The 14,497-nt window shown below is 34.4% G+C and overlaps 1 protein-coding gene across 1 annotated transcript in view; it reads right to left on the bottom strand.

The window, feature by feature from the left end:
* SLC15A5 (solute carrier family 15 member 5) overlaps positions 1 to 14,497 on the bottom strand; it is a 67,867-nt gene that overhangs the window by 13,815 nt on the left and 39,555 nt on the right. The window contains 1 exon segment of the mRNA XM_016140574.2: positions 8,360 to 8,491. Within this exon segment, the coding sequence (XP_015996060.2) occupies positions 8,360 to 8,491 (132 nt within the window).

The following is a 14,497-nucleotide window of genomic DNA, read 5'->3' as shown; positions in this document are numbered from 1 at the left end:
TAAAAACTACCAGTCCGCTTCATTGTGGCTTTGAGCACCTGAATATCACTGAAAATCATGCTTTGAGTATTTTGGTATTGCATTTCATGATCACCAATATTAATTGGGCCTTCAACAAGGCCAGCAGCCTTACTTACCACTTCTCTTTTAAATCAACTTTTTTTTTTTTTTTTTTTTTGCAATGAGTTCCTATTCCTCTGTTCTTCCTACTTCTCATTCTCATCCTAATCTCCCTTTGCTTTCAGGAATGACTTGCTACCTCATAAAGAAAATTGGGATCCTTGAAAGGAAGGTTCCAGCATCTTTCCAAAACCAGAACTACAGGTATGCTTGCACAGGCACCAACCTCTCCTTCTCTCTGTTTTAGTTCAGGAGAGTATATATTCTTTGATAAGTCTATCTCCTTTCTTTAACTTGCATTTTTTACTTCTCCATCTATAGTAGATATTTTTATCAGTTAAATATGCTCAAAATCTTTCAAAATAAAATAGCGTCTTTAACCCACATCTAAGCTTCCCAAATAAAATACAGGAGTCATAGTTAAATTTGAATTTCAGAACAATGAATTATTTTTTAGGATAAGCATGCTCTGAATATTATATGAATAATTTTTTGTGTGTGTGTAGTAAGCCTACAGTATTTCATGGGACACCCTTATACTAAAAAAATAGTGTGTGTGTGTGTATAATGTGTGTGTGTATATATGTGTATATATATGTATATATATTTATAATTATATATACACATATATATATAATTTGATGTGGAGCTGAAATTGAAATTCGACTGGGTGTCTTATATTTTAATTTGCTAAACTTGGCAAATCCTTTCACATCCCCATCCAGCCATCATTTTATCTCTTAAATCTTCAGTGCCAAGTTCTTCAAAAGAGGTGTTTATATGTGATACCTTTATTTCTTCACTTACAAGATATTCTTCACCCTACTCCAATGTGATTTTTATTCCTTTCTTACCACTGAAATGACTCTTGCTAAAGTTATCAGTGATCATAATGGTGCTAAATCTATGTTGCTAGCATTTAACACAATTTACCATTTTTTTTCTCTTTTCTTCGGTGAATACACACACACACACACACACACGCACAAACACACACACAAAGATATATAGATGTAAATTTTTTTCACCACATCTCTGGCTGCTACTTCTCTTTATTTGGCAGGCCATTTCTCCTTTATCTAACCTCTAATGCTGAGGCTTTTCAGGTCCAGGTCCTGGTCTCCTTTTTTTCTTCATTCTTAATTTTTACACTAGGTAATTTCATACACTTTTATGGGTTCGAATGCTATTTTTGTTCCAAAGATTCTTATATTTATACATCAATCCCAGATCTTGTTTTTGAGCTCTGGATATTTCTATCTGGATGTCTCATGCGTATGTCAAACTTAATGTGTTAAAAATGAATGGGTGACAAGTTTTTAACTCTATTCATCTTCTAGTGTTCTCCACTTAGAAAATGGAATCTTTGCCCACTCAATTGTTCTTGGTAGAATCTGGGATGCCTCCTTGATACCATTCCTCTCTCCTGCATCCTACTGCCTCCTGACTCTATCAAAACAATCACTAAACACTATTGACTCTACCTTTAAAATCAAGCTTATATTCATTCATTTCTCTCCATCTGTCTACTTTCTCAGTAGTTCATCACTATCTGTACTTGCCTAGATGACTTCAGTTGTGCTTCTTCCTGCTTCTCCCAAATCATTCTCTTCCCTTCCAAATTATACAACATCTACAATGATCTTAAAACACAAATAGATCATGTCACTTGCCTGATGCCTTTATGATTTCTCATTACATTCTAGTTAAATAAATCCCCATGTGCCAAAGATCCTGCATGATTTTGCTTCTAACTTCTCTAACCTGACTTCATGAGATTTTCGCTTCAGATTTTCTCTTCAGAAAATATTTGCTGAATATTTTCAGATTACTGATCTTTTCTGAGTTTCCTCTGATACATCTAGTTATACTCTACTTCCGGACCTTGGTATATGTGCTCTCTAACAGAAAATACTTCGCTCCTATACTCACCAAGTCAAATACCACTCATACTTCTAGTATCAACTTAAATCACAATTTTAGGCACTCTTAGTGTAAACATGGATGTGTATCTAACTCTATCTAGATTCATAAGTTTGCCATGCAGAGGAAGCTCCATTTAATGACATGGGTCTATGAGGCCAAGGAAAATCTCAGAGAACTGCTTTATTTCATCTCGTCTCAAACTAGACCTGGAATTGAAATTGAATAGGACAAATGAGCTCTGTATTTAAGAAACACTCTTTTTTTTTCTGATGAGTTATTAAAGTTCCATACCAGAATATCATATCCATACCCGTCCTAGTTCACTTGGAAAATGTTGAGATCCCCTTCTAATTACAATAACAACAACAAAAATCATTTCCGTGCACCTTTATTTATCTGGTGCTTTATATTTATTTCCTCTTGTCCTCGTAGAATTCTCAGAAGTTAATTTATTAGTGACACCATTTTAAAGAAGTAGAAATTGATCAAGATCTCACAGCTCATTAAGAGCTGAGTTGAGTTTAAACTCAGGTTTGTCCAACTCAAAGTTTTGTCCTTTCTACCTATTATGAGCCAACAGCAATGGACAGTTGCTTTCCATAGTTTAAAGGGTAATCTGGGCTCTGTCTTGGTACTGTGATGAACCCTAAGGCCTTTGAATGGCTCTAAGTGTTTGTGTAGAGTCAAAGACTGAAAGTGTAGAATAAACTGTTTCTGAAAAACATAACTCTGTTGTACAAGGGGAACTTTGCATCTGATTCTGACTGGGGACCATAAGCAGGGTTTGCATGTGGCAGTTATTCAGGGTCTGCAGAGTTAGCCACAGAAACTCTGGCACTACATCAGTTGACATACAATAGAGTATTATTGTGTGGCAGTCTACTTCTTTTCCTCCTCTGGCTTTAAAAATTTGCCATCTCGCAAGCCATGTGAATTTGGACCTGAGGTTTTGATGTGAATTTGAAGAAACACATCTCTTGAAAAATAAGCATAGGCCTGTGAAGTCCAGGCGAATGTTCTTCCAGATGCATTAATGTTTTCTTCTTTCAAGTTTACTGCAACTGCAAATTCCTGTTTTAAGAGTGACTAGATGTTTCATTTGTTGGTCAGTGGCCTCAATAGTTGTAGATATTTACATGAGAATTTTAAAAGATGACATTTTTAATTTAAAATAATCTCAGTGGGAATTAAATAGCTGAATTCTTTGTTCTTTTCCTGAATTCTGAGAAGGAAGGACTTACAGGGACAAGATGTATACCTTGACCTCTTGATTCTGTCCAATTATCCTTTTTCTCTCAGACATTCTGCTTTGGATCTTTCAATCACCTGTACACCTGTAACTAAGATGTCACTTCTCACCGAATGCTATTTTGTTATTTTTGTCAAAAGTTAAGTTCAAACTTGTGTGAGAAAATTGATCTGGTTGCTAATGGGATACAGTTGAAATAAGCCGTTTGACTGACTTCTTCACTCCCCTATATTAGCATTGCTACTTTTAGATAAACTATTCCTGAAATGATTAGTGTAGGAGGATGGGTTTAGTCTTGTATCTTCTCCTTTAAAGCACTCAGAGCTAGAGATCCCAGAAGGATCAGTTTTCTCACTTGTACTGAAAATGTCACTCTAACAGTTATCTGTCTGCACAGTCGAGTTTTGAGAAATCTTTTGAATTTACCGCATTCACACCATTCTCCATCATGGTGCTAAAAATGACTAATGCAGCTTGGAGACTGGGAGACTGTGATAGCTGATTATCTTTTCCAATCATACACTAACACTCACACACACACTTACATACACACATGCTCAGCTGACATGAATCTTTGAAGGTTTAAAATATCCTATATGCTAAATGGAACGTGGAGGCATGTGGAGTGCCTAAGCACATAAGTAATAGTGTTGGTTTCATTATGGTCAGCCCTGTCAAAAAAATTGTCTGATCGTTTGACTGAATAGACTGCTCTTATTTTTAACCAAATAGGCCATTATAATATATGATTAAATTTTATATTTAAAATAATTCTGACATTACAATTTTCAAATGCCTTATTTAATTTTATCTTCTTATCATCTCTGAGAAAAGTGAAGTGCAACATTTCCTTTTTTTAAATAAGAGGAAACAGTCTTAGAGAGGTGATGACTTACTCAAAGTCAGGCATATGGTCAAAGGATCTCTCATTTAAGGGCCCTAATTAGTCACTATAAGTCAGTATAGGGTCACTAGAACCAAATCATCTAAATGAACATCATTTCCTTTTTTGACGAATGCTATATTGATAGCTAAAGAGGCTGTCATAAACACAGCTATAGCCTATTCTGAGAAAGACATATGACAACATGTCTTGTGATATCATTCAGTGAATGATGGAGGAGTGTGTGGGCTGAATGTTAGTAATTAAGTGAAGTGAGAGCTAATTAAATCCAAAAGGGAAGGATTAGTTGATTGTCATTAACTTGCAGTGAGGTCTTTAAGAATTTCTATAGGCTCTATTTTTGGTCCTGTCCAATTCAACAATTTGGCAGTTACCTGGATGATGTCTAGGTACTTGCTTACTAAATTTGCAGATGACATAAAGCTAGTAAAGAAGTAAAGATTAGTAATTCAATGGATGACAGAATCAAGTTTTAAACATGTGTTATTTAGGATGATGTGTTGACATTTATTAAGGTTAAAGATAAATTTCTACATTTAATTAGAAAAAAAATTTGTGGTAAGTGGAGCTGAACAGAGAACAGGTGCTAAAAATAGGAAAAGCTCCAGGTTTTAATTGACCATAAGCATAATGCAACTACTGAAAAAATCAACACAATCCCTGTTGGTATTCAGAGAGAGAGAGAGAGAGAGAGAGAGAGAGAGAGAGAGAGAGAGAGAGAGAAAGGAAGAGAAAGAAACTGAGAGACCAGCTAGATAAAAGTCATATATCTATCCTGGTTTTACCCATATTGAGCATTGTGTTTGATTCTGGAAACCATATTTTAAGAAAGATACTGACAAATTGTAGCTTGTTTAATGAATTGAAGGTGGCATGTAGAGTGAAAAATGAGGTAATCATGCAATGTGAAAAAATTGAAGTAGTTTGTCTATAAAATAGAAGGTATCATAATAGCTATCTTTATTAAGCACTACCATGTATATTAATTACTTAATCCTCGGAACAACATGATGAATTATTTATTGTCATTATTAGCATGGAAACTGAGGACACATAGCTAGACTACCTGGATTCAACTTTAGAACCTATTCTCTTAACACTGTGCTACCTTATTTCTTCAAATATTTATCAAATGCTTGAGGCGTTGCTATGTGGATAGAAAGTTAGGCTTATTCTGTGGAACATAGTTCTCATCAGATGGCCAGACTCAGGTTATATTTCAAAGTAGAGAATTTTTCTAGGTACCAGAAGATCTACTAGCTTTTGGTATAATGTTAGACTAGGTGACCTCTAAGGTAACATCCAGTTGTAGGATTCTAACCTATTAGGAAATGAATTGATGTAACACAACATTATTATAAACAGGAAAAACCTGTAAATTAAATTAATTAGTGGTGTTCTTTTGAATGTAAGTTTAGATAGTACCCCACTGTACATCTCGTTTTACCAAGATGTCCTCACCATATGTCCTTAGTAAACCTTTCATGGGTACCACACTCTGCTAGAATTACATTAACTTTTATTTATTAATCTTTTACTTTATCTAGAATATTATCAATAACATCTTATATGCAGACCTCCATTCAAGGAAGCTGTATTATAGAAGTAACAAATATTATTAAAAAGCCATTACATTAGGTGACTCCGAATAGCTGTTTGGTGTGTTGAAATCAATGTTGGAATTGGTTTCAGAACGCTGAGAGGTTCAGATCTCTGTCAGATACTACTTTTGATGACTGGAGCACTGCACTTTCTTTTTTATCCCTTAATTGTTAAAATTAAAAAACAAGGATCATAATATCACCTTTATAAGATTGTTGTAGTAAATGCAGTACTGTGTATGATCATACTATGCAAATGCTTATTAAAAATTTACATTTTGAATGACATAGTTGTGTATAATAAAAAAAAATTTGCTTAGCCTTGCCCCTGGTTCCTGGGAGGTAAACTCTAAACCCTTTGAATTTCCTGAATGATTGAAGTATCTTTGTTTTTCATGGCGAGCCCCTGATGCCCAACCTAATGGTTTATGCAACAGAGATGACTCAAAATGGGGCTAGCCAATTGGGAAGACCAACCATGTGATTAGAGGATTTAGGCTTTGAGCCTCAGATGTCAGTCAATTCAACCTCTGGCAAAGATTGAGATGCTGAAAGTTAAGTTTAACTAGATAGCCAATGATTCAATCCTGTCTACATAATAAAGCCTCAATAAAAACTCTGACACTCAGATAAAGTTTTCCTAGTTGGCAATGCTATGCACACTGTCGCACACTGATGTGCCAGTAAGCTGTTGCACCTCTGAGGATGAAGGGAGTTTCACTTTTGGAACTTTCTCAGACCATGTTCTAGGTGCCTCTCCCTTTGTCTCATTCTGATTTGTATTCTTTTGCTATTATACAGCTATAATCATAAGTTTTGTGCTTTTCTTAGTTCTGTGAGTATTCTAGTGAATTAGCAAACCTGAGAAAGTTTGTGGGGACCTCTAAATTTATAGCCAGTTTATCAGATGTGATGGAGGTCTTGAGGACATCTGAATTGTGGCTGATGTCTAAAGAGAGGAATCTTGTGGAGAACTTAACCAATAATGTTTGGCATAACTTTGGATAAGTTGCTTAAGCATGCATATGAAAAATTTAGATTTATATAAAAGATAAATGTAGTAATATTTGACTTTGCAGTTCTTTTAGAATATGCCAAAGGTGATTTGATTATAGAAATTTATGTTTTTAGAAAATCTTCAGAAACATTTTCATTGAGTACTATGAAGAAAAGAAACATGTTCGATACCTAAGATATTTTAGGTAGACATATAGTTAAGACTTTCTCAGGCTATCTTATAAAATGTTAATACTAATGCTTTGTTCCTTGTTTATACATAAAGAATCTAATCACTGGAGAAGTCAACAACTTGCCACAGTTCACACAGTTATGACAGTTTGGATTTTAGATCTTTGAGAATTGGCACTATAGCTCACTTAATTCAATGTAGCTTAGGGCCTGGCACATTGTAAGTCTTCCACATGTGTTTTTGCTTAACTTACTCAGTTAACTACAAAAAAAGCAGGGTTTGAGCTTGTTAATAATCATGAGGTGTAGATTTGTTCCCTAATACTCTATCCTACTATACCATAGCATTTATCACTCTTAATTTTATTGTTTCCCTACAACTCTGGAAATTTTATGATGTTCAGAAGTGTTTATTTTGCCTTCTGCAGTATCCTCAGTGTCCATTATGGTATCTGGAACAGAGCTGGTCTTTGAAATATTTTTTAAATGGAGATTTTTCTGTTAAAAGGAGTTTCTATTGCATATAAGCTGATTTTTCTGTAGTATGAAAGTAAAGTAAATTCATCAATTATAAGAGAACACAAACCAACACTTTCTTTACATTATTTTTAGTGAACAACTATAAGTATTTTTGAAAGCAGAGAAAAAAAAGCTTGTGGTGTTTCCATAAAATAAACAAAAGTAAATTTAAAAAAAAACTTAAACTATGTTAACATTTTAAAACAAAGAAAGGAAAAAGTCTGTGAATTTAAAATACAGTCTAAGACATTTCACTGTGATAGCTAATTATTGTTATCTCTTTTGATTTTCTTACCAGCACATGTAAGAGTAGTACTTTTAATGTTTGCGTGTGAATTTTTTATTTTGGTGTTTCTCCTGACCAAAATCTCTACGGGAAAATTTTCCAAGATCATTTATTATTCAAGTTGCAATTTCTCTTTGGTTGTATAAACAAGATTTCTGGGTACACATGAGGAAAATAGATACTCCGTTCTCCCATATTTATATAAACTTATCTTTTCTGAGGATTATCTATGCCAATTATGAGGCATTATTAAATATTGCCTCATTGAAAGACTCAATAAGAATATAATGACCAGTTTGTTTAAAATACACTAAAGAAAGACAGCAGACAGGGTCTCATGAGAAGTGACATTCTGTAATTACCTCCTCCTATCAAAAGAAAAACAATTCCCAGAAATTAATGAATACAGCAGAGTCTATTTCCTATCTTAATTCTATCTTAATTGCAAAAGTGGATCAATTAAAAAAAAAGACTATACTGGCAGAACCCCTCTTTTTAAAGGTTTGTCTTCCAATTCTCTAGTCATCAAATCAATATATATAAGCATACTGTAAATCTATTTTTACCTTCTGAGATGAGATATACCAACTCCACCAGCAGTGCTCCTGTAAAACAACCAAATCCATTGAACAGTGTCAAAAAATTCATAAAGGCTCCTCTGATGGTACATGGAACAAATCTGTGTGATATTACAAAGACTGAGAGAAAAAGAGATCAGAATTTAGAACATTCTCTCTAACATACTTTAATAGATACTGTTCAAATTAATGTTGATTATATCTTAAAGAAAGCTTACTAATACAGTTAAAATTTGGGTTGGACTTTGCTAAAATTACTATATAATATATATTATGATCTTATAATTTATAGATGTCTACGTGGAGTGAAATATGGCAAAATATATCTTTCTACAGCTACAAGAAAAATGTGATTAGTTGGTGGTTGAGTATCTCAATATATTCATCCAAATTTCACCCTAATATTTCTTATGAATGTTGGATTGCAGTGAGGCTTGTACTAGATGATATCATGGCAATCTATCAACAAGGTCTGTAGTTCCGTGATTCTATATAAATCATTAGATTCTCTATAGAAAACTTGAATTTATCATGTAAAATTATCATGGCAATTAAGATCATGGGCTCTGAAGTTAGACAAGATTGTGCTAAAATCCCAGATCAACTATTTACTGCATATTATAATACCAACTTATAGGAACTGAATAAGGTTAACTATTTTTAACAATAGTAATCCTACTAAATCAAATAGCTTTTACTTGTTAAAGGCACTGTGCAAAGGCCTTTATGTGCATTTAAATTATCCCATTTAAGGAAAGGATTTCAAAAAAGAGACAATAGCTTAAGCACTGGGTATCCAAAATGTTTACCTTTTCCCCCCTAAGTCATTGTTGGAGTAATAATAATGATGGTGGCAAAACATTGAAAGAAAATCATGGAGAAAATTTTTTAAAATTTCAATTAAAATTAGTCTTGCTGATGACTTTTCAGATGTAACTCCAAAAGCAAAAGCAGTAACAACAAATAGAAACATAAAAAGCTTCTGCACAGCAAAGGAAACCATTAACAAAATGAAAAGGCAACCTACTGAATGGAAGAAAATATTTGCAAATCACATGTCAGATAAGGGGTTAATTACCAAAATACATAAAAAACTCATACAATTCAGTAGCAAAAACAATCTGATTAAAAAATAGACAAATGATCTGAATAGACATTTTTCGAAAGAAGACATACAGATGACCAATGGGAACGCAAAAAGATCAACATTGCTAGTCTTCAGGGAAATGCAAGTCAAAACCACAACAAGATATCACTTCACACCTGTTAGAATAGCTATAGTCAAAAAGGCAAGAAATAATGAGTGTTGGTGAGGATGTGGAGAAAAGAGAACCTTAGTGCACTGCTGGTAGAATGTAAATTGGTGCAATCACTATGGAAAAAGGTATGGAGGTTCCTTAAGAATTTTAAAATAGAACTATTATATGCTCCAGCAATTCTACTTCTGAGTATTTGTCCAAAGAGAATGAAAACACTAACTCAAAAAGATATATGCACCCCTGTGTTTATTGCAGTATTATTTACAATAGCTAAGATATGGAAGCAACCAAAGTGTCCATCAGTGGATGAATGGATAAAGGTAAATAGATGTGGGGTGTGTGTGTGTGTGTGTGTGTGTGTGTGTACAACTTAGTAATAAAAAAATGAAATTTTGCCACTTGTTACAACATAGATGGATCGGGAAGGTAATATACTAAATGAAATAAGTTCAATGAAGAGAAGAGACAAATACTGTATTAATTTAATTTATATGTAGAATCTAAAAAACAAAACAAGAAAACAAAACAGAATGATGGTTGCCAAGGAGAGGAGAGTCGAGGGGCTGGGTGGAATTGGTAAAGGTTACCGAGAGATATAAACTTCGAATTATAAAATAAGTAAGTAATGGGGATAAAATGTACAACATGGGGGTCAATAATTTTGTAGTGCATATTTAAAAGTTGCCAAGAGATAAAATTTTAAAATTTCATCACAAAAAAACCTCACCAAAATTTGTAATTCTGTATGGGAACCAATGGTAAGTAGACTTACTGTGTTGATCGTTTTGCAGTATGCACAAATATTGAATCAGTTTCAGGTTTTATGCCTGAAACTAATATAATGTTATATGTCAATTATACCTCGATAACAAAAGAAAAATTTTATTAAAATAATTTTTATATCAGAAATAGATTAAAATAAGTATGTATCATTTTGTACATACCATATTAACATAGCTATATTAAAACATACATGGTAATCTTAGGTGTATATACTTAAATATTTATATTTATTATAATATGATATCTAGAATTTGCTTCAAAATTATACAGGAAAGAGGAACTGGGTATGCAAATGAAGGTAGAGATGAAATAAGCTTGGCCATGAGTCGAAACTTGTCGCAACTGGAACATGGGTACACAGGAGTTTCTTATATTAATTTCTCTCTCTTTCGTGTGGTAAAAAATTTTCTCTCTTCTGTGTGCTAAAAAATTTACAAAAAGTACATCAAAAAACGGGAACAATTTTAGCTTTGAGTGATTGAATTATTGGATTTTTAATTTTTCTTCTTACTCTTTTTACTTTGAGAATTTTTCTACAATGAGAGATCATAAATAAACATTATAGCTCGTTTAAAAAAGAAAAGTGGTGATAGGAAACCGATATACTGTAAACACTAAACCTTTGGTTTCCTTATCTCCTTCCTTCCCTCTCAGGAAAATTTCACCTCTGGTTTACCCGTCATACTTTACCCAGTAAATGTATTTGTCCAGCACTTTTAAACCAACTTACTGATGTGTAATGTAAATATATTTATGTTCCTTCCTGCATTCAACATTTCTGCTTTGCTTTCTGCATGTCCTTCATGTTTTTATTTATCATTAAATAAACATCGAAAGGCGTCTTATGTGTGCCCTAGGAAATGTGCTGAGTGCTGGGGCTGGAGGTGGGAAAAGGCATTGGTGCATCTTTCCTGGATTTAAAACTTTGGGAGGACAGAGAGCAAAGATATGCATAATACTAAGGGCAGTGTTAAACAGGCACTTGATACCACAAATACTTATTGGAGATGAAGATAATGATGGTGATAAATAGAATACTGTGGAGGAGGGCTTCAAATATTGGTGACAAGGGGCTGTGGGTACCCCAGCTTTCCTGTACAGTGCAAATTACCAGTGGGAGCCTGAAGCCAAGCTGCAAGTTTTTTTCAGGAAGATCCGAAGGAGAGTATGAAGGAAATGCTGAAGAGGCTTTGGGAAGAAATGATTCATAGTTATAAAAAGCATTTGGCTTATGAACTTCCCTCTCTATAAATATGAGGAGACAAACAATGGGCAGAAAGACTAAGTAGGCCGATTTCTTTCACCGAGAAAAAGCACAATGTACGAGCCCATTATTACTCTGCTAGTTAATTATTAATCCTATGCTTTTCTCTTGCTAGAACTTCTGGTGCGGTATATAATTCATGAACACACTTTGCCAGCCTCTGCCTGCTGGTTAATCTCTCTTTGGTGTCATTTTAGTCGTTTTGAAAACCTCCAGTTCCCTTTTATAGGACTTAGCTTTTCAAGTCCTCGGATCTCCGTTTTCAGACATCTTCTTGCATGTTCTGATCTTTTTTGACTTTAGTGATCATAAACTTGATTTTTTAGGCTTCATGATACTCCTTTTAGCACATTATACTATAGATATTACCAACAAGTCTGCCACTACTCTAAAATTCTCATTTTACTGTGAAGACGTGGTAAAAAATATTTAAAGTGTATGTAAAGCTGATCTTCTTGCCAATAAGAGCTGAAATGTGCCTCCAGGTGGAGGCTGGTTAGTGTTTGCAGAGAAGCCTCATCACAGTGTATGCAGAATCTACAAACTGTGGGGCCATAACCAACTTCCCTGAGGCACCTGGTACTGGAGACTCATTGCTGGAAATTGCTCTTAAACAGTTAAAATGTGTTTATTATGTTTTGGTGAAAAGTTATTTTGAACATGTGGAGAAGTACCACAGTCCCAGATGATGGAATTTTATCAGATTATCACTTTCAGATCATTATTCCTTTCTCATATCTAAAAAGCTTCAGATTTGAATTTCATATTATCTGATTATATGAGCCAAGACTTCTGTTTTGTGCTGTCATCTGCCAATTTGTAGGCCATTTTCTTCTATTATTCAGTCATCAGCTTCTCTCTTATCGTCACACCCTCTAGTACTACTCCTGCCTTAATTATTATCAATTTTAATATACATATAGATTATCCTTCTAACCTGCCATATCTTGGTTTTTTATTTCCTTGACCTCCTCTCCAATGTCCTTGTCCTCCACTCTACCTTAGCCATTCATATGCATGATCACACCCTGAACCTTATACCCCAGACCAGGGGGTGGCAAAGTACGGTTAAGTAAGGTCCAGCCTGACACCTATTTATAAATAAAGTTTTATTAGAACCCAGCCACATACATTCATTATATGCCTATGACTACATATACACCACAACGACAGAGTGGAGTAATTCTGTCAAAACCTCTCTACTATATGACACTTTTCAGAAAAAGTTTGCCAATTCATGCTTTAGAACAATAATTGTAACCACTTCATAATTTCCACCTTGTGCACCCTGTTTTGACTACCACCTTCTATCTTCCGAGCTTGCTCTCTGCTCTTCAACCGCACAAATGCTTGTTTTCCTACAGGACCTTTACTCCCTTGCTCTTTTCATTATTTTCAACTCTTTCATGTCTTTCGAGTCATTGCTACTCTTTTTTACCCAAGTTAAATTCTGTGGTCAATTGTTATAATTATGTATTTTTTACATACCTCATTTCCTTGACTATCTTTTGCTTTCTGGAACTTGTTTGGCAAAACCATTCACTGTCTGACATCCTATATCCATGCACCCTAATGTAGCTGAAGAAAAACCCATAACCGTGTTAACCAACTCATTTTAAATTCTGGCCCACAAACCTCAAATGACCTCCTAATGATCCCTGACAGCATTCTGTATCACCCTAGTTCATTCCCTCTCCCATTGTCTTAGACAACAATTTCATACCTCTCCCATTTCCTCAAACCTCCAAAATGTCCTTCTTGGCCTCACTCATAGCTCATGGGCTGGCATCCTACTTCACTGAAAAAATTGAGTCTTCCAGAAGAGAATTTCCACAAACTCTTCACACCATTATTTATGCACCCATGAGCTTCTACACTTGCATAGTCTGCCTTCCAAACTATGACTGTTGGCGAACTATCCTTGCAACTATCTAACATCAAATTCTGAATTCGTAAGTTTGATTCCAGCTTCTCTTCCTCCAGTATTTCCCCTCTCCCTGAAACCATTAATTTCTCTTCTCAATCGAATTATTCACACTAACATACTGTATGAAGCCATTATTTTTCCTTCTTTAAAAAAATACAAATTAAAAAAAAAAAAACGCTTTTTAACTCCATTCTTTTGTCAGCTACTGTTCCATTTCTTTGTTCCCCTTTGCAGCAAAACTCTTCAAATGAATTGTCTCCGGTTCTTCTCTTCCCATTATCTTTTCAGCTTATTCTAATCAGGCTTTTGTGCATCCTCAAGCCCCACATAATAAAGCTCTTGTCAAAATCACCAGTAACCCCCAAATTACTTAATCCAACAGTCCGTCTTTATCTTTTTTAATCTATCAGCAGTGTTCAATACAGTTAATTGCTACCTATTCTTTGATACCTTTTCTTCATTTGATTTCTTGGTTTTCTCCTTTTCTCACCAGTTACTTTTTTTTTCTATATGCTTTGCAAATTTCTCATCTTCTCTGGAATATCTTAATGCTGGAGTGACTCAGGGCTCAGTTCTTGAACCTGTCTCTCTGTCTACACTGAATCCTTATGTGCCCTAACTCTCTTGGTGATGTCAACCAATGGCATTGCTTTAAATTCCATCAATATGCTTATGATTCTCAAATTTGAATCTATCCTCTACTTCAATACCAAATTACAGACTTGGATATCCAGTCCCTATTCGATATCTCTATTTGAGATCTCATTTTCAAAATGTCCAAAACTAAACTCATGATTTTCTCTTGAAAGTTTCCTTCACCTGTAACCTTTTATCACTCTATAGATGGCAACTTTATCCTTCCAGTTGCTCAGGTTATAAACTTTGCTGTCATT

This window comes from Rousettus aegyptiacus, unplaced genomic scaffold (assembly GCF_014176215.1).
Source record: "Rousettus aegyptiacus isolate mRouAeg1 unplaced genomic scaffold, mRouAeg1.p scaffold_m13_p_2, whole genome shotgun sequence".
NCBI classification, from domain to species: Eukaryota; Metazoa; Chordata; class Mammalia; order Chiroptera; family Pteropodidae; genus Rousettus; species Rousettus aegyptiacus.
The sequence above is the reverse complement of the archived record's forward strand: the minus strand, read 5'-3'. Positions and strand labels throughout refer to the sequence as shown.